At 56.8% G+C, this 25336-nt stretch overlaps 1 protein-coding gene across 1 annotated transcript in view; it reads left to right on the top strand.

The window, feature by feature from the left end:
* MLLT6 (MLLT6, PHD finger containing) overlaps positions 1–18224 on the top strand; it is a 39714-nt gene extending 21490 nt beyond the window's left edge. Inside the window, exons 9-20 of the mRNA XM_062508262.1 lie at positions 3077–3251; positions 4487–5080; positions 6218–6399; positions 7106–7223; positions 11220–11286; positions 11735–11877; positions 12421–12609; positions 12753–12841; positions 13167–13513; positions 13644–13752; positions 16467–16796; positions 18180–18224. Of these exons, the coding sequence (XP_062364246.1) occupies positions 3077–3251; positions 4487–5080; positions 6218–6399; positions 7106–7223; positions 11220–11286; positions 11735–11877; positions 12421–12609; positions 12753–12841; positions 13167–13513; positions 13644–13752; positions 16467–16796; positions 18180–18224 (2388 nt within the window). The remainder of the gene's footprint in view (positions 1–3076; positions 3252–4486; positions 5081–6217; positions 6400–7105; positions 7224–11219; positions 11287–11734; positions 11878–12420; positions 12610–12752; positions 12842–13166; positions 13514–13643; positions 13753–16466; positions 16797–18179) is intronic.
* The last annotated feature ends 7112 nt before the right edge of the window (positions 18225–25336 follow it).

Raw genomic sequence — 25336 nt, 5'->3', positions numbered from 1 at the left:
CCAGGATGAGGAAATTCCCTGAAAATTCCCACAGGGAATCTCTGATCCCATCCCAGAATGAGGAAATTCCTTGGAAATTCCCACAGGGAATCTCTGATCCCATTCCAGGATGAGGAAATTCCTGGAAATTCTCTGGAAATTCCTTGGAAATTCCCACAGGGAATCTCTGATCCCATTCCAGGATGAGGAAATTCCCTGGAAATCCTCTGGAAATTCCTTGGAAATTCCCACAGGGAATCTCTGATCCCATTCCAGGATGAGGAAATTCCCTGAAAATTCCCGCAGGGAATCTCTGATCCCATTCCAGGATGAGGAAATTCCCTGAAAATTCCCACAGGGAATCTCTGATCCCATCCCAGAATGAGGAAATTCCTTGGAAATTCCCACAGGGAATCTCTGATCCCATTCCAGGATGATGAAATTCCCTGAAAATTCCCTCAAGGAAACCTCCAGTCCCATCCCAAGGAATTCCCAAGAAAATGCCCCAGGTGGGATGGGAGTGCTGGGGATCTGAAATCCTGGATGGAATCGCAGCCAAATCCGGAATTTTGGAGCTGGAGATTCCTCTCCCTTCCCTCTTTTAATTCCTGCTCTCCCCTGGGACCAGCCCCATCCCTGGGATGTAATTCCCGGATCCCAAAATCCCAAAGTCACTTTTTTGTCCCGAGGGACCTGACCTGAGCAGCCCGGGGTGGGCAGAGATTCCTGCTCCAGAAGAGGGGGGGAAAAATCAGGAAAAATCAGGAAAATTGGGAAAAAAAATTGGGGAAGATCAGGAAAAAATAGGGGGAAATCAGGAAAATCGGAGGGGAAAAATGGGGGAAATTGGGAAAAAATTGTGGAAGATCGGGGGAAAAAATTGGGGAAAATAAGAAAAATCAGGGGAAAAATCAGGAAAATTGGGAAAAATAATGGAAATTCAGGAAAAAAATAATTGGGGAAAATCAGGGGAAAAAAATCAGGAAAAAAAATCGGGGAAAATTGGGAAAAAAATCAGGGAAAATCAGAAAAATCAGTGGAAAAATCAGGAAAATTGGGAAAAATCATGGAAATTCAGGAAAAAAATAATTGGGGAAAATCAGGGAAAAAAAATCAGGAAAAAATCGGGGAAAAATGGGGAAAAAAGTCAGGGAAAATCAGAAAAATCAGGGGAAAAATCATGGAAAATCAGGAAAATTGGGAAAAATCATGGAAAATCAGGAAAAAATAATTGGGGAAAATCAGGGGAAACAAATCAGGAAAAAATCAGGGAAAATTGGGGAAAAAAATCAGGGAAAATCAGAAAAATCAGTGGAAAAAATCAGGAAAATTGGGAAAAATAATGGAAATTCAGGAAAAAAATAATTGGGGAAAATCAGGGGAAAAAATCAGGAAAAAATCGGGTAAAATTGGGGGAAAAATCAGGGAAAATCAGAAAAATCAGTGGAAAAATCAGGAAAATTGGGAAAAATCATGGAAATTCAGGAAAAAAATAATTGGGGAAAATCAGGGGAAAAAAATCAGGAAAAAATCAGGGAAAAATGGGGAAAAAATCAGGGAAAATCAGAAAAATCAGGGGAAAAATCATGGAAAATCAGGAAAATTGGGAAAAATCATGGAAAATCAGGAAAAAATAATTGGGGAAAATCAGGGGAAACAAATCAGGAAAAAATCAGGGAAAATTGGGGAAAAAAATCAGGGAAAATCAGAAAAATCAGTGGAAAAAATCAGGAAAATTGGGAAAAATCATGGAAATTCAGGAAAAAATAATTGGGGAAAATCAGGGGAAAAAATCAGGAAAAAATTGGGGAAAATTGGGGGGAAAATCAGGGAAAATCAGAAAAATCAGGGGGAAAATCAGGAAAATTGGGAAAAATCATGGAAATTCAGGAAAAAAATAATTGGGGAAAATCAGGGAAAAAAAAATTAGGAAAAAAATCGGGGAAAATTGGGGAAAAAATCAGGGAAAATCAGAAAAATCAGGGGAAAAATCAGGAAAATTGGGAAAAATCATGGAAATTCAGGAAAAAAATAATTGGGGAAAATCAGGGAAAAAAAAATTAGGAAAAAAATCGGGGAAAATTGGGGAAAAAATCAGGGAAAATCAGAAAAATCAGGGGAAAAATCAGGAAAATCAGGAAAATTGGGAAAAATCATGGAAATTCAGGAAAAAAATAATTGGGGAAAATCAGGGAAAAAAAATTAGGAAAAAAATCGGGGAAAATTGGGGAAAAAATCAGGGAAAATCAGAAAAATCAGGGGAAAAATCAGGAAAATCAGGAAAATTGGGAAAAATCATGGAAATTCAGGAAAAAAATAATTGGGGAAAATCAGGGGAAAAAAATCAGGAAAATTTGGGGAAAATTGGGGGGAAAATCAGGGAAAATCAGAAAAATCAGGGGGAAAATCAGGAAAATTGGGAAAAATCATGGAAATTCAGGAAAAAAATAATTGGGGTAAATCAGGGGGAAAAAATCAGGGAAAATTGGGGAAAAAATCAGGGAAAATCAGAAAAATCAGTGGAGAAATATCAGGAAAATTGGGAAAAATCATGGAAATTCAGGAAAAAAATAATTGGGGAAAATCAGGGAAAAAAAATTAGGAAAAAAATCGGGGAAAATTGGGGAAAAAATCAGGGAAAATCAGAAAAATCAGTGGAGAAATATCAGGAAAATTGGGAAAAATCATGGAAATTCAGGAAAAAAATAATTGGGGAAAATCAGGGGAAACAAATCAGGAAAAAATTGGGGAAAATTGGGGGGAAAATCAGGGAAAATCAGAAAAATCAGGGGGAAAATCAGGAAAATTGGGAAAAATCATGGAAATTCAGGAAAAAAATAATTGGGGAAAATCAGGGGAAAAAAATCAGGAAAAAAAAATCGGGGAAAATTGGGGAAAAAATCAGGGAAAATCAGGAAAAAAAAAACAAGGAAAATTGGAAAAAAAAAAAAAATCGGGGGAAATCAGGAAAAAGAAAATCGGGGGACAAAAAATGAGGGAAAATCAGGGGGGAAAAAAATCAGGGAAATGGGGGAAAGGAGCCCCGGCTGCAGGCAGCTGCGGTCCCTGGGGTCACCCCGTGTCTGTCCCCTGCCAGGGCTCTGGTGGCCACCACGAGGCCACCAAGGACAGCTCGGAGGTGGCCAGGGCCGAGGCCAAGGGCAGGAAATCCTCGAGCCACGGCAGCAGCCACAAGGGGAAGAAGACGGGAAGCGGGAAAAGCTCCGGAGGCTTCGGAGCCGCCGCGCCAGGAGGAACCTTCCAGGCAGCGGGTGAGTGCAGGAGGAGGAGGAGGGAGAGGGAGGAAGAGGAGGGGATGGAGGAGGAAGAGGAGAGGGAGGAGGGAGAGGGAAAAGGAGGGGGGAGAGGAGAGAAGAGGGATGAAGGAGGAGGAAGAGGGGAAGGATGAAGGAGGGGGAAGAGGGGAAGGATGAAGGAGGGGGAAGAGGGGAAGGATGAAGGAGGAGGAAGAGGGGAAGGATGAAGGAGGGGGAAGAGGAGTGCAATGAAAGAAGAGGGGAGTGATGGAGGAGGAGGAGGAGGAGGAGGAGGAGGAGGAGGAGGAGGAGGAGGAGGAGGAGGAGGAGGAAGGGATCCATGAAGCCCCAACAGCCCTCCCTGCCCTGGGGCCCAGCCACTGCCCACTGACCCCTGAGTGCCACTGACCCCTGGGTGTCACTGACCCCTGGGTGCCACTGACCCCTGGGTGTCACTGACCCCTGGGTGCCACTGACCCCTGGGTCCCCACTGACCCCTGGGTCCCCACTGACCCCTGGGTGCCACTGACCCCTGGGTGCCACTGACCCCTGGGTCCCCACTGACCCCTGGGTGCCACTGACCCCTGGGTGCCACTGACCCCTGGGTCCCCACTGACCCCTGGGTGTCACTGACCCCTGGGTGTCACTGACCCCTGGGTCCCCACTGACCCCTGGGTCTCCACTGACCCCTGGGTCCCCACTGACCCCTGAGTGCCCACTGACCCCTGGGTCCCCACTGACCCCTGGGTGTCACTGACCCCTGGGTCCCCACTGACCCCTGGGTGTCACTGACCCCTGGGTCCCCACTGACCCCTGGGTCCCCACTGACCCCTGGGTCTCCACTGACCCCTGGGTCCCCACTGACCCCTGGGTCCCCACTGACCCCTGGGTGTCACTGACCCCTGGGTCCCCACTGACCCCTGGGTCCCCACTGACCCCTGAGTGCCACTGACCCCTGGGTCCCCACTGACCCCTGGGTCCCCACTGACCCCTGGGTGCCACTGACCCCTGGGTCCCCACTGACCCCTGGGTGCCACTGACCCCTGGGTCCCCACTGACCCCTGGGTGCCACTGACCCCTGGGTCCCCACTGACCCCTGGGTGCCACTGACCCCTGGGTGTCACTGACCCCTGGGTGCCACTGACCCCTGGGTCCCCACTGACCCCTGGCTCCCCGCTGACCCCTGGGTGCCACTGACCCCTGGGTCCCCACTGACCCCTGGGTCCCCACTGACCCCTGGGTGCCCTCAGGCTCCTCCTGCAGCCTTCCCAGCTCCCAGGACTTCGCGCCCTTCCCCAAGCTGGAGCAGGAGGAGGAGAAGTTCCGCAAGGCCGCCAGCTCCAGCTCGTCCTCTCACTGCTCCCCGCTCTACGAGGGCCCCAAGGCCGATGTCTTTGAGCAGAAAGTGATTTTCTCCGGCTTCGGCTCCATCATGCGCTTCTCCACCTCCTCCGTGGGCCAGCAGCGCGCCCGCGACGCCTCCCCCGTGGACTACAAAGCCACCGGCGGCGCCCTCGGTGGCCCCTCGGGTGGCACGGCTGGCCCGGGGGCCGCCAGCGGCACCAGCCACAAGCGGATGCCGTCGCTCAGCACCGAGGAGGGAGAGGTGCTCAAGGAGAAGAAGCACAAGGGCAGCAAGAAGAACAAGCACGGCCCCGGCAGGCCCAAGGCGGGGAAAGGAAAGGAGGTTTTGGGGGCTCAGCTGGCTGGATCCACTTCCACCTCGTCCTCGTCCTTCTCCGGGGGATCCCTCGTCAGCTCCAGCGTCGGGAATTCCTCGCGGAGCTTCGGCCACCCCACGAGTCTGCCCAGCCTCAGCATGGAGTCACCGCTGCTGGGCTCAGGTGTGTGCCGGATGTGTTCAGGTCTCTTTTCTGGAATTTAACAGAATTGAATTTTCCAGCTTTTCCCAGCCTTTCCTAGCACGTTTATCACAGGGCAGGAAAGGGTTAAGGCACCTAGGAGAGACGAGGCTTTGACACTCAGTCCTGAAAGTTCCCAATCCTGACTGTTCCCAGTCCTGAATGTTCCCAGTCCTGAAAGTTCCCAGTCCTGAAAGTTCCCAATCCTGACTGATCCCAATCCTGAATGTTCCAAATCCCTTCCCGCTGCTTCCAGAGGGGAAGGGTGAGGAGGGAATCTCGGCTCCCTGACCACTGGGAGCAGGAAGAGAGGAGGGAATATTGGCTCCATAACCCTTGGGAGAGGGAAAAGAGAGAGAAGAGGAGGGAGAGGGAAAAAAGAAGACTCCCTGACCCTTGGGAGCAGGAAGAGGAGCAGAGCGGTGGCTCCATAAACCCTGGGAGAGGTGGGATAAGATGGAATCTCCTCTCCCAGAGGCAGGACCAGAAGGAATCTCCTCTCCCAGAGGCAGGATCAGAAGGAATCTCCTCTCCCAGAGGCAGGATCAGAAGGAATCTCCTCTCCCAGAGGCAGGATCAGAAGGAATCTCCTCTCCCAGAGGCAGGATCAGAAGGAATCTCCTTTCCCAGAGGCAGGATCAGAAGGAATCTCCTTTCCCAGAGGCAGGATCAGAAGGAATCTCCTCTCCCATAGGCAGGATCAGAAGGAATCAGAAGGAATCTCCTCTCCCAGAGGCAGGATCAGAAGGAATCTCCTTTCCCAGAGGCAGGATCAGAAGGAATCTCCTTTCCCAGAGGCAGGATCAGAAGGAATCTCCTCTCCCATAGGCAAGATCAGAAGGAATCTCCTTTCCCAGAGGCAGGATCAGAAGGAATCTCCTTTCCCAGAGGCAGGATCAGAAGGAATCTCCTCTCCCAGAGGCAGGATCAGAAGGAATCTCCTTTCCCAGAGGCACGACTTAAGAAGTAATGCCCTCTCCTAGAGGCAGGATCAGAAGGAATCTCCTCTCCCATAGGCAGGATCAGAAGGAATCAGAAGGAATCTCCTCTCCCAGAGGCAGGATAAGTAGGAATCTCGTCTCCCAGGGGCGGGATCAGAAGGAATGTCCTCTCCCGCAGGGATCTACACCAGTAACAAGGACCCGATCCCGCTGGGCGCCGCTCTCCGCGCTGTCTGCAGCACGCCGCTGCCCTCGGGGCTGCTCCCGCACCAGGGAGGCGCTGCCCTGCCCCAGCTCAGCCGCTCGCCCTTCGCCAGCTCCATCCCCGCCTGCTCCTCCTCCGCCGGCTCCACCACGCAGGTACGGCCCGGGAAGGGGCTGGGATTCGGGGATGGGAAGTGCTGGGTTTTCCCGTGGGTTTTCCGTTGTTTTTCCCGGGGGTTGTGCGGAGCTGCTCCCCCTTGGGGACGCGGAAAGGGGCGGGGGTGGCTCTGATGTCTGGAGCAGAGGCTGGAGGGAGCTAAAGGAGTAAAGCAGGGATTTATTAAAATCCTTCCAAGGATTCACCTCGGGCAGTGCAAGAGCCCGAGATGGACTCAGAGTCACGAGTTCTCACATTTTTAGAAGTTTAAAAATTGGGGTTGGAACTGTCCAGTTCCTGTCTGGATCCTGGCTTGATTCTCTGCTGGATCCTGCCTGGATCCTTTGCTGGTCCCTGCCCAGATCCACCCCTGCCATCCCCAGCCCTGGGTGACAGAGTGTCCCCGTGTCCCCCTGTGTCCCCAGGGAGCCAATCCCTGCCTGGAGCTCTCTGGTAGGAGCAGTTCCACCAGGAAGAGCAATGAGATCCACACCATTCCTAGAGTTCCAGCCAGGTCCGGACATTCCAGGCTCAGTCCTGGGGATATTCCAGACCCAGCCAGCCCCGGGGACATTCCAAACTCAGACCCGGGGATATTCCATGCCCAGCCCCGGGGATATTCCAGGCCTCTCTCCAAACTTCCAGAAATACTTTTAACACGGGAAGAGCTGGAATAACGAGGATATTTCCCTCTTTCCCATGCAGGTGTTTTCCCTGGCAGGTTCCACGTTCAGCCTCCCTTCCTCCCACATTTTTGGGAGCCCCCTGACGTCGGGGCTGTCCCTGAACCCCCTCCTGAGCCAGCCGGAGAGCAGCCGGGCAGGTATGTCTGAATTCCCAGGAATTTCCTATCTGCCATTACCCAGGGCTCTCCTGGGAATTCCCAGTTGTTTCCCGTCTGCCATTCCCAAGGGCTCTCCCAAAAATTCTGCTCTGCTGTGCTGTTATTTTGGAATAACCCCAGGATCCAGGAATCCCTACTCAGGAATGAAGCATGGAGGCAAAATCCAATCATCCAAAGTGCTCAAAAAAAACCTCTCCATCCCTTAATTTCCTTTTCCAAAGTCACACTTTTAGTTTGACTGAGATATTAGGAACTTTAGGATGGGGCTGTTTTTTTGGTTTTTTTTTTTTTTTTTCAATTCCATGCAGATTTGGGAACAGCTCCCGTTTTTTTTGTCACGTTTGGGGTTTGTCCATCCCTGGAGTTGGTGGCTCAGAGGGTGCTCAGCCAAATTCCAGTGGATTTTTTTTCCAGGGGGATTCATTGACCTGTGTCAAAGCACCCATGTGGGGCCGTTTTCCCTAAAAAACATGGAGATTCCTTTAATCCCAAACCTCCCAGGATGCTTGGGAAGCTCCAAGCAATCCCACCTCATCTTTGACCCCAATTCCCTTTCCCAGGGGTGCAGGCAACTCTCACAGACACAGCTCAATATTCCAGCTTTTCCCAATTTTTCCATGCTGGAGGAGCTGATTCCAGCTGGGAGGACAGGGAATTCCTTCAGGTTCATCCCTTTGGCAGCACAAAAAAAATCTGATTTTTAATCTGCGCTCCCTCCTCCTCCTCCTTCCTCCCATGGCTTTTCCATGATCCTGATGATGACAGAACAGGTGGATTCAGCATTCCCAGTTTTCTCCCAGCCTTGGGAAGGGCTGTCCCTGGGGAAGAACTCTGTCTTCTCCTGCTCTGGAGGTGTTGCATGATGTCTCAGGGAATGAGCAGGGAGTTGAAAATCCTGGAATTTTTATCTGGTTGAAGCTGGGATGGTTTTGGGGCCTGGGGAGGTTTCTGTGGGATCATGGATGGTTTGGGTTGGGAAGGACCTTAAAGGTGATCCATGGCAGGGAGAGCTCCCTTTATCCCAGGGTGCTCCAGCCTGGTCTGGGACTCTCCCAAGGATCCACAGCTTCTCTGGGAATTCCATCCAAGCCCCTCCCCACCCTCACAGGGAGGAATTCCTTCCCAAAATCCCACCTTTCCCTGCCCTATCCCAGCTCAAACCCATTCCCTGTGTCCTGTCCCTCTCCAGCTCTCCTGGAGCCCATCCCAGCACTGGAAACTGCTCCAAGATTTGTACTGGGACATTCTGGCCACATCCAGGGAGGTGGATGATTCCTGCCTGGAAGAGTGTCCCAGGACAATCCCAGTCCAGCAGGACATTCCCGAGGGGATGAGGGAGCCGGGATCCCTCCAGGGCTGTCGGGAGGAGCTGCCAAACCCCAGCTGGGTTTGCTCCTTCCCAGCAGCAGCAGCAGGAAATCCTCTCTGGATATCCTGCTGGGAATCACAGCGATTTCTGGGATTCCTGCATGTGGGAATGTCTGGGGAAGGAGAGGAGGGGCAGGGAGGCAGCTGGAGCTGGAGCCACAGCATCTGACAGGGTCCAGGGGGAGGGGAGTGAGCATTCCAGGGATGGGAAAATAAATCTGGGATTTATCCTGGATTACCCTTGGAATGGGAGATATCCTGCACGTGTGTGCAGCAGCCCCGTCCCACATTTCCTGGAGCGCAGGGATGGCTCTGGAAGAAGGTTCTGGATGCCAGAAAGGAGGTGGGCACTGCTGAGGGCAAACCTCAGGTCGTGGGGGAAATTGTGGGATTTTCCCAAGAAGAATGGAAGTGCTGGAGTGTGTCCAGGGAAGGATTCAGAGCCCCAGGAGCTGGGAATGTTGATCCTGGGGATAAGAGGAGGGAGGGACCTTCTGGATCTGCACAGGAGGGGACATCAGGCTCTGATGCCAAGGGACAGGGAAAGGTTTGGAGCTCCAGGAGTGGCTGAGGGAGCTGGGAATGTTGATCCTGGGGAAGAGAGGGATCAGGAGGGACCCTGTGGCTCTGCACAACTCCCTGACAGCTGGGGAGGGGGTCAGGCTCTGCTCCCAGGGAGCAGGGGCAGGAGGAGAGGGAACAGCCTCGGGTTGTGCCAGGGGACGTTTCTATTTGGGAAAGTTTCTCCATGGAAAGGGCGGTCAGGCATAGGAACAAGTCCCCATCCCTGGCAGTGTTGAAAAGGCGTGGATGTGGCACTTGGGGACACGGCAGGGCTGGGTTAGTGATTGACCTTGGAGGGATTTTCCAACCCCAACCATTCCACGATTCCCTTTAAGCTCCTTAGGGAGGAGCTCAGCACGTGAAAACCTCAGAGAACCCCGGCCGGCTTTGGGGAAAGGATCCTTAATCCCGCCTGACCTTGAAGGTCTTTTCCAACCGGAACGATTCTGTCACTCCATGGAGAGCGGCAGCTCATCCCTCGGGATTACCGGATCCGCCTGGGGCAGCGGGCAGGGCCTGGCACGGGATTTGTCCCTCCCGGAGCTCCGAGGCTTTGCTCGCCGGCCCCGGGTGACCTTGCCGGGGTGACCGCTCCGAGGAGCCGGGCAGGGCCAGCAGCGGCTCCCGGGGCCGGGGCTGCTCGGTGCGGGGCAGGGGATGCTCGGTGCGGGACAGGGGATGCTCGGTGCAGGGCAGGGGATGCTCGGTGCGGGACAGGGGATGCTCGGTGCGGGGCAGGGGATGCTCGGTGCAGGGCCGGGACTGCTCGGTGCGGGACAGGGGATGCTCAGTGCGGGGTGGAGCTGCTCAGTGCGGGACAGGGGATGCTCGGTGCGGGGCCGGGGCTGCTCGGTGCGGGGCAGGGGATGCTCGGTGCGGGGCAGGGGATGCTCCGTGCGGGGCAGGGGCTGCTCGGTGCGGGGCAGGGGATGCTCGGTGCGGGGTGGAGCTGCTCGGTGCGGGGCCAGGGATGCTCGGTGCAGGGCCGGGGATGCTCGGTGCAGGGCCGGGGATGCTCGGTGCAGGGCCGGGGATGCTCGGTGCGGGGCCGGGGCTGCTCAGTGCGGGGCCGGGGATGCTCGGTGCAGGGCCGGGGATGCTCGGTGCGGGGCAGGGACTGCTCGGTGCGGGGCCGGGGCTGCTCGGTGCGGGGCAGGGACTGCTCGGTGCGGGGTGGAGCTGCTCGGTGCAGGGCCGGGGATGCTCGGTGCGGGGCCGGGACTGCTCGGTGCGGGGCCGGGGATGCTCGGTGCGGGGCCGGGGCTGCTCGGTGCGGGGCCGGGGATGCTCGGTGCGGGGCAGGGGATGCTCGGTGCGGGGCCGGGGATGCTCGGTGCGGGGCAGGGGATGCTCGGTGCGGGGCAGGGACTGCTCGGTGCGGGGCCGGGACTGCTCGGTGTGGGGCAGGGGATGCTCGGTGCGGGGCAGGGGATGCTCGGTGCGGGGCCGGGGATGCTCAGTGCTGTCCGATCCCGTTCGGTGCCGCCCAGGGCTGCTCGAGGCTGTCTGGTGAGACTCGGTTCTGGTGCCACTCGGTGCTGCCCGACCCCATTCGGTGCCGCCCGGGGCTGCCAGGGCCCGCTTGGTGAGGCTCGGTATTGGTGTTGCCGAACTCGGTGCAGTTCGGTGCTTCCCGGTGCCGCTCCGTGCTGGTGCCGCTCGGTGTCACTCGGTGCTGGTACTGCTCAGTGTCACTCGGTGTCACTCGGTGCAGTTTGGTGCCACTCGGTGTCACTCGGTGCTGGTACTGCTCAGTGTCACTCGGTGTCACTCGGTGCAGTTTGGTGCCACTCGGTGTCACTCGGTGCTGGTACTGCTCAGTGTCACTCGGTGTCACTCGGTGCAGTTTGGTGCCACTCGGTGTCACTCGGTGCCAGTACCACTCCATACTGCTCAGTGCTCCCCACTGGGCACACACACACACAGAGCATACACACACCTGGCACACACCTGGCACAGACCTGGCGCACACCTGGCACACACCAGGCTCCAGCCGTGCCTGGCACCGCTGAGCCCGGGCTCTCTGTCCCTGTCCCCACACAGAGCCGGACCTGGAGGATTGCGGCTTCGGCTGCCGGGGAACGTCCCCGCAGGAAAGCCTGTCCTCCATGTGAGTGTGGGGGAGCGGGGACAGTGAGGGGACAGCAGGGACAGGGACACTGCCTGGGGGGACAGAAACAGCTCCTGCCCTGCTCCATGGGGTGTGGGATGGGGATGGGGATGGGGATGGGATGGGGATGGGGATGGGATGGGGATGGGGATGGGGATGGGGATGGGGATGGGGATGGGGATGGGGATGGGGATGAGATGAGCCAGGTTTGCTTTCCCAGCCCGAGCCAGGGCTAAACACAAGCGCGGGCTCAGCTGAAGTGCTGCAGAGGAGGCTGAGCTTGGGGTGCTGCGGCTGCTCTGGCCCAGGCAGAGGAACTGTGGGAGCAGGGAATGGGAAAGGAATGGAACAGGGAGTGGATCGGGAATGGATCAGGAATGGAGTGGGAATGGAACTGGAATGGGGCAGGGAGCAGAGCAGGGCCCCCCTGACCCCCCGGCCCCCCCAGGTCCCCCATCAGCAGCCTGCCGACGCTCTTCGACCAGACCGTGTCGTGCAGCAGCAGCGGGCAGCTGGACAATGTCCCCCAGGCCACCCCCAACATCGAGCAGCTCCTGGAGAAGCAGGGCAACGGCGAGGCCGGCGTCAACAGTGAGTGCAGGCAACTCTGGGGGTGGGGGCAACTCCTGGGGCAGTGACCAGGCAGCTCCTGGGGTGACCAGGCAGCTCCTGGGAGTGACCAGGCAGCTCCCGGGGTGACCAGGCAGCTCCTGGGAGTGACCAGGCAGCTCCTGGAGTGACCAGGCAGCTCCTGGGAGTGACCAGGCAGCTCCTGGAGTGACCAGGCATCTCCTGGGAGTGACCAGGCAGCTCCTGGGAGTGACCAGGCAGCTCCCGGGGTGACCAGGCAGCTCCTGGGGTGACCAGGCATCTCCTGGGAGTGACCAGACAGCTCCTGGGAGTGACCAGGCAGCTCCTGGGAGTGACCAGGCAGCTCCCGGGGCTCTCAGGGTAGGAGCCAGCTGGGATTTTGGGATTCTGCCCGCGGGCAGCAGAGCCCCGGTGTGTGCCAGGGGGAGGAGTGTGCGCTGTGGGGCCGGTCCCTCCCGCACTGCAGTCTGACTGTGGATCCTGTGACCCCCTTTCCTCTTTCCTCCCTTTTTTCCCTCCCATTTTTTCCTGTTCCCCCCGCAGTTGTGGAGATGCTGAAGGCGCTGCACTCGCTGCAGAAGGAGAACCAGCGGCTGCAGGAGCAGATCATGACACTGACGGCCAAGAAGGAGCGGCTGCAGCTGCTCAATGTCCAGCTGTCCGTCCCCTTCCCCGTGGTCACCAGCAGCAATGGGCCGGGCAGCCAGGCCCAGTACATCCTGCCCACCAACGGTGAGGGCACCGGGGCTGAGGGCACCCAGGGACATGTCCCTGTGCCCCGGAGGTGGCCGAGGGGTCCCAGTGAGAGGGATGTCCCCCGTGGTCACCTCAGGGTTCAACCCTGACTCTGCACCCTCGCCCCTCTCCCCTCCCAGCCTGCACCGGTGACTCCCTGAGCATCAGCAAGAGCCCCCCGTGCAAGAACAGCTTCGGCATCGAGAACTCCCTCTCCACGTCCTCCGAGGTACTGCGGCCTCTGTGGCCACCAGCAGCCCCAGGGGTCGGTAGCCAGCTCTTAAAGCCTGCTAGCCCAGGCTCAGAGATCAGGTTCTCCGTGCAGCACCCGAGGGCTGGGTAGAGTAGCTGAGAGCGTGAGGTGACAGCTCTTCCAGGTGATCCTGGAGATCCAGCAGGGCTGGACCTGAGTTCTGGGACCCCTCGGAATTCTGGACCACTTGAGCCACTTGGAGCCGCCCAGAGCCCTCCCTTTTCCCACCCCCATCTCCCGGAGCCGAGGGGCCCTCGGGCAGCCGCCCCAGCCCGATGCTCTGTGTGCGTTTCTCCCCCAGGACCCTCACTCGGGCTGTCCCAGCAGGAGCAGCTCCTCCCTGTCCTTCCACAGCACGCCCCCGCCCCTGCCCATGCTGCAGCCCAGTCCCGCCTCGCTGCCCCTACCCGGGGCGCAGCAGGTGAACGGCTTGGCCAGGGTGGCAGGCGGGGGGCTAGCCGGCGGCTCCGGGGCCGGCCACAGCCTCTCCGCGGTGCCCATGGTGGACAGCCTGCTGGGCAGCCTGGCCGGAGCCCAGCAGATGCCCCTCAACGGGATCCTGGGGAGCCTGAACGGAGCGCAGCCCACCCAGCCTCCATCGCAGGCCAGCGGGCCCCCGGCCCTGCAGCTCTCCACCAGCCTGAGCAGGTGAGGATGGGCTGCCCTGGCTCTCTGCAGACGCAGTTTTAGCTCCGGGGAGGGAGGGAGGGACGGACGGAGCGGTCCCCGAGTGTGCGGGAGCGGTTCTGACCGGAGCTGCGCCGCTCCCTCCCCGCAGCGTGGCCAGCCTGAGTCCCCTGACGGAGCAGCAGCGGCACGTCCTGCAGCAGCACGAGCAGCAGCTGCAGCAGCTCCAGCAGCTCCTGACTTCCCAGCCGCTTAACCCGGTAAGGGAGGGAGGGGATGGTTGGGTTGGGGGAAAAAACAAAACCTTTCTTTGGGGCGGAGAGAGAAATCGAAAAGTAAAATCAGAAGTTTCTGTCCCGTGCCCTGGATTCTCTGAGCTTTTCCCGGTTGAACCCAGCCTGGGTCGGGTGAGGAAATTCAAAGCTGATTTGGGAATTTGGGATGGGGAGTGGCATGAGGAGCAAAGCTCCAGGCAGGGGGTGCAGCACCTCCCGTGGAGGGGAGTCAGGATTTGAGATTTTGTTCCAAAGGAAAAATGTTTAGTCTGAGTTTGCCACATCCTACGGCGCTGAGGAGGTTGGAGCTCTGTAAAATCGGGAGGGGGAAATCGGGAGAGCCATTCCTCCTGAGTCATCCCAGGATGTAAATCCTGTCTGATCCCAGGATGTAAATCCTGCTGGAACCTGCCAGATCCCAGGATGTAAATCCTGCTGGAACGTGCAAGATCTCAGGATGTAATTCCTGTCTGATCCCAGGATGTAAATCCTGCCAGATCCTAGGATGTAAATCCTGCCTGATTCCAGGATGCAAATCCTGCTTGATCCTGCTGAATCCCAGGATGTAAATCCTGCTGGATCCCAGCATGCAAACACTGTTGGATCCTAGGATGCAAATCCTGCTGGATCCTGCTGGATCCCAGGATGTAAATCCTGCCAGATCCCAGGATGTAAATTCTGCTGGATCCCACAATGTAAATCCTGCTGGATCCAGAATGTAAATCCTGTCTGATCCCAGGCTGGCCCTGGGTTCCCAGGTGTGCTGGTCCCCTGGGAGAGGCAGAAGGTTCTGGGTGTGCTGGGGGTTAGGAAGAGATAAAACAGATAAAACCTGAATTGTTTCATTCCCGGGGTTAGGAAGAGATAAAACACATAAAACCTGAATTGTTTCATTCCTGTGTCTGGGCACACCCACAGGGAGAGCTGGAGCTCCGGGGGCTCCGCAGGGGGATGAGGATGATGAGGATTTCAGGGTCACAGACAGACCCAGGCGGCTGCTCCAGGGCTCTTGGCTCCCTGCCTGCAGCCCTGTCCTGGGAATGGAGGTGGAGAGGGGGCAAACAGATCCCTGAGGTGGCAAAAAAATCCCTGAGGTGGCAAAGCCTCAGCCCCTGGCCCTGTGGGGACCTCGGTGCTGTCCCTGACCTGTCGGAGGTGCCACCAGCGTTGTCACCGGGGCTGGGCCGTGCCCATCCAGGCCACCAGGAGCCCATCCTGCTGCTCTGGATGTGTTTCTGGGCCAGAAATTTCTACATCCTGGGACAAGCAAATTTCCCAGAGCAGCCGGTGTCCCTGTGTCACCCACTCAGGGCAGCTGATGTCCTTGTGTCACCCGCCCGTGGGGACAGGACCATGGCAGCTCTGGCTGCGTGGATCTGTGGTTGCCATAGCGGTTCCTTCGGTTTTCCCTGGATTTCTGGGCATCCCTTGGGATGCAGGTGAGCCCTGAGCCTGCTCCCTCCCGGGTCAGCACACCTGCACTGCCCTGGGGCAGCAGGACGGGCTGGGGGGGGATTCAGGAATTTGAAATAGTTTTGATTAAAACTCCTGGGGGCAGCAGGATGGGTTGGGGGGGATTCAGAGCCATATCAGGATTTTGGGATGGTGAATTCCACACAATTGAAATCTCTGCAATTGAAGTCTCTGGGAGCACCAGGACAGGTTTGGGGTTGGATCCAGAGCCAGATCAGGATTTTGGGATGGTGCATCGCTCAGATTTGAAGTCTGTGCGTTGATGGGTTGGAGCTCTGGGGGATTTGTGTCGCTGCAGGTGCCTGGGGGAGGGTCGCTCATCCCCGCGGGGGCTGGGAAGGTCTCGAGCTGTTAATTAATGAACACTGCTGTTAATGAACACCGGGGCTGCCCCTCCCTCTGTGTCCCTGCAGAGATGGGGTCGAGGGGACTTTGTCCCTGTTTCCAGAAGCATTTTCTGGGACCGGGTGTGCCATGGTTGGAAAAAAACTCCAAAATCATCTGGCAGAATCTTTGACCAAATCCCCCCATGCCCATTAAACCAAATCCAGGTGACACCTTCAGTCTCTTTTAAAATCTTTCAGTCTCTTTTCAAACCTTTCAGTCACTTTTAAAACCTTTCTGCCTCTTTTAAAACTTTTTACTCACTTTTAAAACCTTTCAGTCACTTTTTGAGGACTCCCAAGGTTGGTGACTCCACGACTCTCTGGCCGCCCTGTTCCAGTGCCAATCCCCTTTTCCAGCTGTGAATTTTCCCCCAGTATCCACCATGAACCTGCCCCTGTGTTTGTGGGGAGGTTCACAGTGGATATCAGTGAAAATACGCTGAATTCCCTGCCAGAATTCCCAAAGGCCTCAGCTGGAAAAGGAGCACACCCAGGATTATCCAGAGCCAGAAGGAGCTTTAGAACCTGGGAGTGGATTCCCGGACCTGAATTCGGAGATGAAAATATTTGAGGGGAGCAGAATCCCAAATCCTCTCCTTGTGTTTTTCAACTCACCATGAACCTGACCCTGTGCAAGATGTCCCCTCCTGCCGAGCACATTGTCCCCTCTCTGTCCCTCCTCTCTGTCCCTCCTCTCTGTCCCTCCTCTCTGTCCCTCCTCTCTGTCCCTCCTCTGTCATGTTGTCCCTTCTCTGTCCCTCCTGTCTGTCCCTCCTCTGTCCCCTGTCTGTCCCTCCTCTCTGTCCCCTCTCTGAGCGCTGTCCCCGGCCCTTCCCACAGGAGCAGCAGGCTCTGGTGTTCCAGATGATGCAGCAGATCCAGCAGAAGCGGGAGCTGCAGCGGCTGCAGATGTCGGGCTCATCCCAGCTGGCCATGAGTGGTCTCCTGGCGGCCACCTCGGCCCCGCTGCACTCCAGCCCCAGCGCTCTGCTGACCTCGGCCGCCCCCAGCAGTGGCTCCTTGCTGGCCTCGCTGTCCCCGCAGCAGCTGAACCCCGGCGGGGCCCTGCTGGCCCCCCAGGCCACCCCCCCTCTGGGCTCGGGCCCGGCCATGGCTCAGCCCAACCCCTTCCTCAGCCTGCAGCCCGACGGAGGAACCCCCAAAGGAACGGTGGGTATGGGGCTGGGCTGGGGTCAGCGTGGGGACAGGCTGGGGACAGTGTGGGGACAGGCTGGGGACAGTGTGGGGATAGGCTGGGACAATGTGGGGATAGGCTGGGGACAGTGTGGGGACAGGCTGGGAACAGTGTGGGGATAGGTTGGGGACAGTGTGGGGATAGGTTGGGGACAGTGTGGGGACAGGCTGGGGACAGTGTGGGGACAGGCTGGGACAGTGTGGGGACAGGCTGGGGTCAGCGTGGGGATAGGTTGGGGACAGTGTGGGGATAGGCTGGGGACAGCGTGGGGATCGGTTGGGACAGACTGGGACAGGCTGGGGACAATGTGGGGATAGCGTGGGGACAGGCTGGGGACAGGCTGGGATACTGTGGGGACAGGCTGGGACAACCAGAGGGCAATGTGGAGATAGGCTGGGGACACTGTGGGGACAGTGTGGGGACAGCCCTGGATTTTGGCAGGGTCTGAGAGGTGCAGACAAGCAGAGCCCTCTGCTCTCCCCCTGCACTTCGGGTTCCTGCTCCCCCAGTTCCTGCTCCCCCAATTCCTGCTTCCCCAGTTCCTGCCTCATCCAAGTCCTGTCCCCCCAGTTCCTGCCTCCCCTGATCCTGCATTCCCTGATTCCTGCTCCCCCAATTCCTGTCCCATGGTCCCTGTCTCCTCTGATCCCTGTGCCCCCAGTCCCTGTCCCCCTCCAATCCCTATCCCCCAAACCACTCCCCAATCCCTGTACCCCAATCCCTATTCCCCAGTCCCTGTACCCCCTAATCCCTGTCCCCCCCAATCTCTGTCCCCCCAACCCCCATTTCCCCATCCCCATCCCCAGTCCCTGTCCCCACAATTCCTTCCTTCCCCCCCAATCCCTGTTCCTCAATCCCTGTCCCCCAATCCCTGTCCCCACTGTCCCTGATCCCTGTCCCTGCAGTCTGTGTCCCCCAGTCCCAGTCCCTGCTGTCCATGCCCTGATCCCTGTCCCTCAATCCCTGTCCCCACTATCCCTGCCCCAGTTCCAGTTTCCGCTGTCCCTGTCCCCAATCCCTGACCTGATCCCAGTCCATTATCCCTGTCCTCTCAATCCCTGTCCCCTCAATCCCTATCCCAATCCCTGTCCCCGTTATCCCTGTCCCCTCAATCCCTATCCCAATCCCTGTCCCCGTTATCCCTGTCCCCCAATCCCTGCCCTGATCCCTGTCCCTGTTATCCCTGTCCCCATTATCCCTGTCCCCGTTATCCCTGTCCCTGCTGTCCCAGCCCTGATCCCTGTCCCTGTTATCCCTGTCCCCGTTATCCCTGTCCCCCAATCCCAGCCCTGATCCCTTTCCCCACACTCCGTGTCCCCTCTGATCACTCTGGGCCGTGTCCCCGTTTGTTCCCACAGCCCCTGGGTGACAAGGGCACTCCCCTGACACAGGACAAGGGCTAAGAGCCCCCCCCGGCCCCGAGCCCACAGCCAACTCCTGTCCCGGGCACCGGCGGAGCCCAGAGCTCCCGGGATCGTCCCGGGAGGAGCTTCGGGAGCCCCAGCGGCCGTGAGCCAGCCCCGGTGCCACCAGGAGCCCAGGTGGGGTCACCCGTGCCCTGCTCTGCGTGCCAGAGCGAATTCCTGCGGATCCTGCCGGGAGCGTGGGGAGCCCCCGAGGCACCCAGATCCTTGGGGAAGGACGTGATGGCACCTGGAAATGTCCCAGGATGTGACCCCTGGATGTGGCATTGACAGGGGAGGATGTGGTGGTGGCACCTGGAAGTGTCCCAAGAGCCAGCACTGGGTGTGGTGTTGCCAGAGAAGGGACATGGTGGCATCTGGCAGTGCCCAAGGACGTGACCCCGGCTGTGGCACTGCCAGGGAAGGATGTGGTGGCACCTGGCAGCATCAAAGGATGTGGCACTTCTGGAGGAGGGACGTGGTGGCACTTCTGGAGAAGGATGTGGTGGCACTTGGCAGTGTCCCAGGATGTGTCACCGCCAGGGAAGGACGTGATGGCACATGGCAGTGTCCAAGGATGTGGCACTTCTGAAGGAACATGGTGGCACCTGGCAGTGTCCCAAGATGTGGCACTTCTGGAGGAGGGACGTGGTGGCACTTGGCAGTGTCCCAGGATGTGGCACTTCTTGGAGAAGGGACTTGGTGGCAGCTGGCAGTGTCCCAGGGTGTGACATTGGACACGGCACTGCCAGGGAAGGACGTGGCAGCCGTGCCCAGGTGGGGACATCCAGAGCAATTCCCAAGCTGAGATTTCCCTGCTTTTCCCGCCGGGCTCTGCTCCAGCTGCATTCCGATCCTGGAAGGACACGACGGATGAGGACGGACGGAGGTGGGCAGGAGGTGGCACCGCCTGGGAGGACACTGTCACCTGTGCCAGCTGCCAGAGGGGAAGGGCTGTCCTTTGGGATGCACGTTCCTGCTCCGTCCTTTCCTCCCAGAATTCCCAAATGCCGACATCTCAGCTGGAAAAGCGGCACAGCCGGGATTGTCCTGGGTCAGGAGCTCTTGGACCTGGGAGTGGATTCCTGGAATGAGTTTGGAGATGGAAACGTTTGTGGGGAGCAGAATCCCAAATCCAGTCCCTGCGTTTTTCCACCCACCACAGATCATTCCCACAAAACCAGGTTCTTCACTGGTCCTGGGAAAAGGGATCTCCAAGGAATGGGACAGTGAGCACAGCCCTGAGCCTGGCCTGGCAGAACTTCAGCGTTCTCCACCTTTGGAACTTGATTCCATCTTCAGCCTGGAATGTCCACCAGGAATTCCTCTGAGCTGGGATGGATCCATGGATGGATGGATGGAATCCATGGATAGATGCAGAGATGGATGATGGATAGCTGGATTCATGGATGGACGGATGGAAGGAAGGATTCCAGGAAGGAAGGACAGGTGGGACAGCTCCGGGGAGGGAAACGCAACGTCCATCTCAGCAATTCCCTCCTTCCCTCATCTCTGGGTGAATCCAGAGCTCCTGGGAATGCTCCAGCTGATGGAAACTCCTTTGTGAGAGCCCCAAATCCCGAATTTCGGGAGCTTTGTGCCGTGTCCAGCACATCCCCACTGCCCCCCTGCTTTGCACTATTCCCGTTGTCAGCAGTGGGGCTGCGCTGCCAAAGCTCCACCCAGGAGAAATCCTCCACTAGGAATAATTCCCCTTTTTTTGAAATTCTAATTTTATTTGATTTTATATACTTTTTATCCAAGATTCACACCACTGGGATTGTCTTAAAAAAAAAAAAAAAAAAAAAAAAAAAAAAAAAAGAGTGAGTGAGGAAGAAAGAAAAAACAAACAAACCAAAACAAAAACCCTTTTCTGCTCCCAGCCTGGAGCTCTGAACTGGGCAGAGCCGCTGGCTGCTCAGAAATAGAAATATTTATAAAATATATAATGGGATTTATCTATCCAGAGGTTTTAACCAGTTTAGGAAGCTCTTAGGGATCCCCCATCCTTTGGGGTCCCTGTCCCCAAACCTGCTCCAGCACAATTCCGTTCTTGCACTTTGAAATTCCTTTGGAGTTTTTTTCTCTTTCCCCCCCCACCCCCCCACCCTGTGCTGAGTTGTTCCCCCTCCCTCGGCATCCCTGGAGGTGCCACCCAAAATCCACCTGGCATGGGGACCCCCCGGGATCCCAAATCCTTTTACTCTCAATTCCCAAATCCCTGGATTGCTCCGGGATCCCAAATCCCTGGATTGCTCCAGGATCCCAAGTCCTTTTACTCTCAATTCCCAGATCCCTGGATTGCTCTGGGATCCCAAATCCCTGGATTGCTTCAGGATCCCAAATCCTTTTAATCTCAAATCCCAAATTCCTGGATTGCTCCAGGATCCCAAATCCCTGGATTGCTCCAGGATCCCAAGTCCTTTTAATCTCAATTCCCAAATCCCTGCTTTGCTCTGGGATCCCAAATCCTTTTGATCTCAAATCCCAAATCCCTGGATTGCTCTGGCATCCCAAATCCCTGGATTGCTCCAGGACCCCACATCTTTTTAATCTCAATTCCCAAATCCCTGGATTGCTCCGAGATCCCAAATCCTTTTAATCTCAATTCCCAAATCCCTGGATTGCTCCGGGATCCCAAATCCCTGGATTGCTCCAGGACCCCAAATCCTTTTAATCTCAATTCCCAAATCCCTGGATTGCTCTGGGATCCCAAATCCCTGGATTGCTTCAGGATCCCAAATCCTTTTAATCTCAAATCCCAAATCCCTGGATTGCTCCGGGATCCCAAATCCTTTTGATCTCAAATCCCAAATCCCTGGATTGCTCCGAGATCCCAAATCCTTTTAATCTCAATTCCCAAATCCCTGGATTGCTCCGGGATCCCAAATCCTTTTAATCTCAATTCCCAAATCCCTGCTTTGCTCTGGGATCCCAAATCCTTTTAATCTCAATTCCCAGATCCCTGGATTGCTCCGGGATCCCAAATCCCTGGATTGCTCCAGGACCCCAAATCCTTTTAATCTCAATTCCCAAATCCCTGGATTGCTCCGGGATCCCAAATCCTTTTAATCTCAATTCCCAAATCCCTGGATTGCTCCGGGATCCCAAATCCTTTTAATCTCAATTCCCAAATCCCTGGATTGCTCCGGGATCCCAAATCCCTGGATTGCTCCAGGACCCCAAATCCTTTTAATCTCAATTCCCAAATCCCTGGATTGCTCCGGGATCCCAAATCCTTTTAATCTCAATTCCCAAATCCCTGGATTGCTCTGGGATCCCAAATCCTTTTAATCTCAAATCCCAAATCCCTGGATTGCTCCGGGATCCCAAATCCTTTTAATCTCAATTCCCAAATCCCTGGATTGCTCCGGGATCCCAAATCCCTGGATTGCTCCAGGACCCCAAATCCTTTTAATCTCAATTCCCAAATCCCTGGATTGCTCCGGGATCCCAAATCCTTTTAATCTCAATTCCCAAATCCCTGGATTGCTCTGGGATCCCAAATCCTTTTAATCTCAATTCCCAAATCCCTGGATTGCTCCGGGATCCCAAATCCTTTTACTTTCAATTCCCAAATCCCTGGATTGCTCCATGACCCCAAATCCCTGTGGTGCTCCGGGATCCCGCAGCCTCCAGCCCCATTTGTGACCCCAAAGACCCCAAATGCCCCAGTTCTTCCAAAATCCAACCTCGGGGAATCCGGAAGGTTCGAGAGCAGGGAGAGAGGGCTGGGAATGCTGGGAATGCTGCCTGGGATCCATCCCCCAGGACACCCGAAATCCATGCTGGGATCATTCCCAGTTTGGGGTCGGTGCCCAAATCCCTGGGCAAGCGTAGGACACACAGAGGGGTCAGTGAGAGGCACTCAGGGGTGAATCCAGAGGCTGGGAATGCTGGAGTTGGCTCCTGCGGGAATGTTCGGGAGCCCAGGTTTGGGAAGAGGAAGGAAATCCAGGAATTTTGGGGTTTTTTAGGCAGGATCCCAACCAGGGGAGCTGGGCTGGGCTGGGCCCTGCTCGGGGCCACTGAGGGAAGGAGACGGCAGCAGCCAGAGCTGGATCCCGCTGGGAATTCCCAGAGCTGGATCCCGCTGGGAATTCCCAGAGCTGGATCTCGCCAGGAATTCCCAGAGCTGGATCTCGCCAGGAATTCCCAGAGCTGGATCCCACTGGGAATTCCCAGAGCTGGATCCCGCTGGGAATTCCCAGAGCTGGATCCCACTGGGAATTCCCAGAGCTGGATCCCGCTGGGAATTCCCAGAGCTGGATCTCGCCAGGAATTCCCAGAGCTGGATCTCGCCAGGAATTCCCAGAACTGGATCCCGCTGGGAATTCCCAGAGCTGGATCCCTCCGGGAATTCCCAGAGCTGGATCCTTCTGGGAATTTCCAGAGCTGGATCCTTCTGGGAATTCCCAGAGCTGGATCCTGCTGGGAATTCCCGGAGCTGGATCCCTCCGGGAATTTCCAGAGCTGGATCCCTCCGGGAATTCCCAGAGCTGGATCCTTCTGGGAATTTCCAGAGCTGGATCCTTCTGGGAATTCCCAGAGCTGGATCCTTCCGGGAATTTCCAGAGCTGGATCCAGTGCTGGATCGCTCTGGTTCTCTGGGAATTCCCAGTGCTGGATCCAGAGCTGGTTCCCTCCAACTCTTCAGGAATTCCCAGAGCTGGATCCCTCCGGGAATTCCAGGCTGAGGGGATCAGACACACAAAGCACTTCCCCCTCTCCCTGTGTCCGACCTTCCAAAGGCTCCCAAACCCCAGGAATTGTCACCTCCAGCATCCCTTGGGCAGAGCCAGGAAGGGGAGCTGGGAATCTCCGGGAGAATCCCTGGGGGGAAAAAAAAAAAAAAAAGGCAAAAAAAAAACAAAACAAAAAACAGGAGAGCAGGGGGAAGGAAAAAAGGAAAAGCTAAAAATGATCCGAGTTTCAGTTGCACTGGGGTTTGTTTACCCGTTTTGATGCTCTCGTTTAGGATCGTTGCATGTGTCCTTTTATTTTTATTTTTAATTTTCGTTTTTAGGGGTTTTTTTTTATATATATTAAATGAAAGAGAAAAATGTGTATATTTTTGGCAGTTTAAGGTAATGTAGCTAAGATATATTTTTTTCACGCTGCTTGACTGGTCTTTATTATAATAAATAATATTAATATTAATTGTGAGGAGGTTTTTAATAAAAGAGAATGGGAATGGGAATGGGAATGGGAATGGGAATGGGGAATGGGAATGGGGAATGGGAATGGGAATTCCCTGCCAGCTGCTGGGAATGTGGAATCCCAATCCAGGGTTTGTCCCAGGATGCAGGAACGAGGTCCTGGAGGTGGGGATGAGTGGGAAAAGCAGGGGTTTTCCCAAAAAAACTCCATTGATGACCCCCATTAAATCCCAAACCCTCTCGTGCTTGTGAGCAGCTCCTGAATCCTCCTCTTTTCCAAGGATTTATTCCTTGGAAGCCCCAAATCCACAGGCTCATGCTTTGGCCACTTTCCTGCCCAAAATTGGTGTCTGGCTGTTGGAAAAGAGTTTTCCCACTCCAGTATTCTGGGAATTCCCATTGGAAAAGCCATTCCCGGTCTGGAATTCCTGGAATTCCCACTCCAGGATTCCAGGAATTCCCACAGCAGCAGGGCCGAGGCCCCGGGGGCTCCAGGGGGGAAACTGAGGCACGGAGGGGGGGATGTGCTCCTGAGCCAAGTGTCCTTACTGGGAACGAGACCAGCACCGGGATCGGGACAAACTGGGATTTGGTTTAGTGGGAGTGGGCACTGGGAATGGGAACCGGGACTGGGATTGGGCTCTGGGACTGGGATATGGGCACTGGGACTGGGTTTTGGAGCTGGGATTGGGCTCTGGGGTTGGGATTGGAGACTGGGGCTGGGCACTGGAACTGGGGTTGGGCTCTGGAACTGGGATCGGGATCTGGAACTGGGATCGGGATCTGGGCACTGGAACTGGGGTTGGGATCAGGGACTGGAAGTGGGCACTGGGACTGGGATCAGGCTCTGGGATTGAGCACTGGAACTGGGACCGGCACTGGAACGCAGAACTGAGATCGAGCAGCAGAACCGGGACCAGCACGGGGAGAGGATGACAGGAATGGGGGACGGGAATGGGGGACGGGAATGGGGGACGGGAATGGGGGACGGGAATGGGGGTCGGAATGAGTGACAGGAGCGGCAACGCCACCGAGTCCCGGTCCCATCCCCGGTCCCATCCCCGGTCCCAGCCCCGGTCCCGGCCCCGGTCCCATCCCCGGTCCCAGCCCCGGTCCCGGCCCCGGTCCCATCCCCGGTCCCGGCCCCGGTCCCATCCCCGGTCCCATCCCCGGTCCCATCCCCGGTCCCATCCCCGGTCCCGGCCCCGGTCCCATCCCCGGTCCCGGCCCCGGTCCCATCCCCGGTCCCATCCCCGGTCCCATCCCCGGTCCCGGCCCCGGTCCCATCCCCGGTCCCAGCCCCGGTCCCGGCCCCGGTCCCAGCCCCGCCGGACGCGGGGGAAGCTCCCGCACGGAGCAGCCGCGCTCCGGCCGAGCCCGCCCGCCCCGGCTCTTCCGGCGGCGCCGGGAGGAGGAGCTGAGCCGGGAAGGTCACCGGGAACGGCACCGGGAATAGCACCAGAGCGGCACCGGGAACGGCACCGGGAATAGCACCAGAGCGGTACCGGGAACGGAACCAGAGCGGCACCGGGAATAGCACCGGAGCGGCACCTGGAACGGAACCAGAGCGGCACCTGGAACGGCACCGGGAATAGCACCAGAGCGGTACCGGGAATAGCACCAGAGCGGTACCGGGAATAGCACCGGAGCGGCACCGGGAACGGAACCAGAGCGGCACCGGGAACGGCACCGGGAGCGGCACCGGGAACGGCACCGGGAACGGAACCGGGAACGGCACCGGAGCGGCACCGGGAATAGCACCAGAGCGGCACCGGGAACGGAACCAGAGCGGCACCGGGAACGGCCCCGGGAATAGCACCAGAGCGGCACCGGGAACGGAACCAGAGCGGCACCGGGAACGGCACCGGGAATAGCACCAGAGCGGCACCGGGAACGGAACCAGAGCGGCACCGGGAATAGCACCGGAGCGGCACCGGGAACGGCACCGGGACC

The sequence above is a fragment of the Cinclus cinclus genome, chromosome 24 (assembly GCF_963662255.1).
Source record: "Cinclus cinclus chromosome 24, bCinCin1.1, whole genome shotgun sequence".
Taxonomy (NCBI): Eukaryota; Metazoa; Chordata; class Aves; order Passeriformes; family Cinclidae; genus Cinclus; species Cinclus cinclus.
Note: the sequence above shows the minus strand (reverse complement) of the source record. Positions and strands in the feature narration are given on the sequence as shown.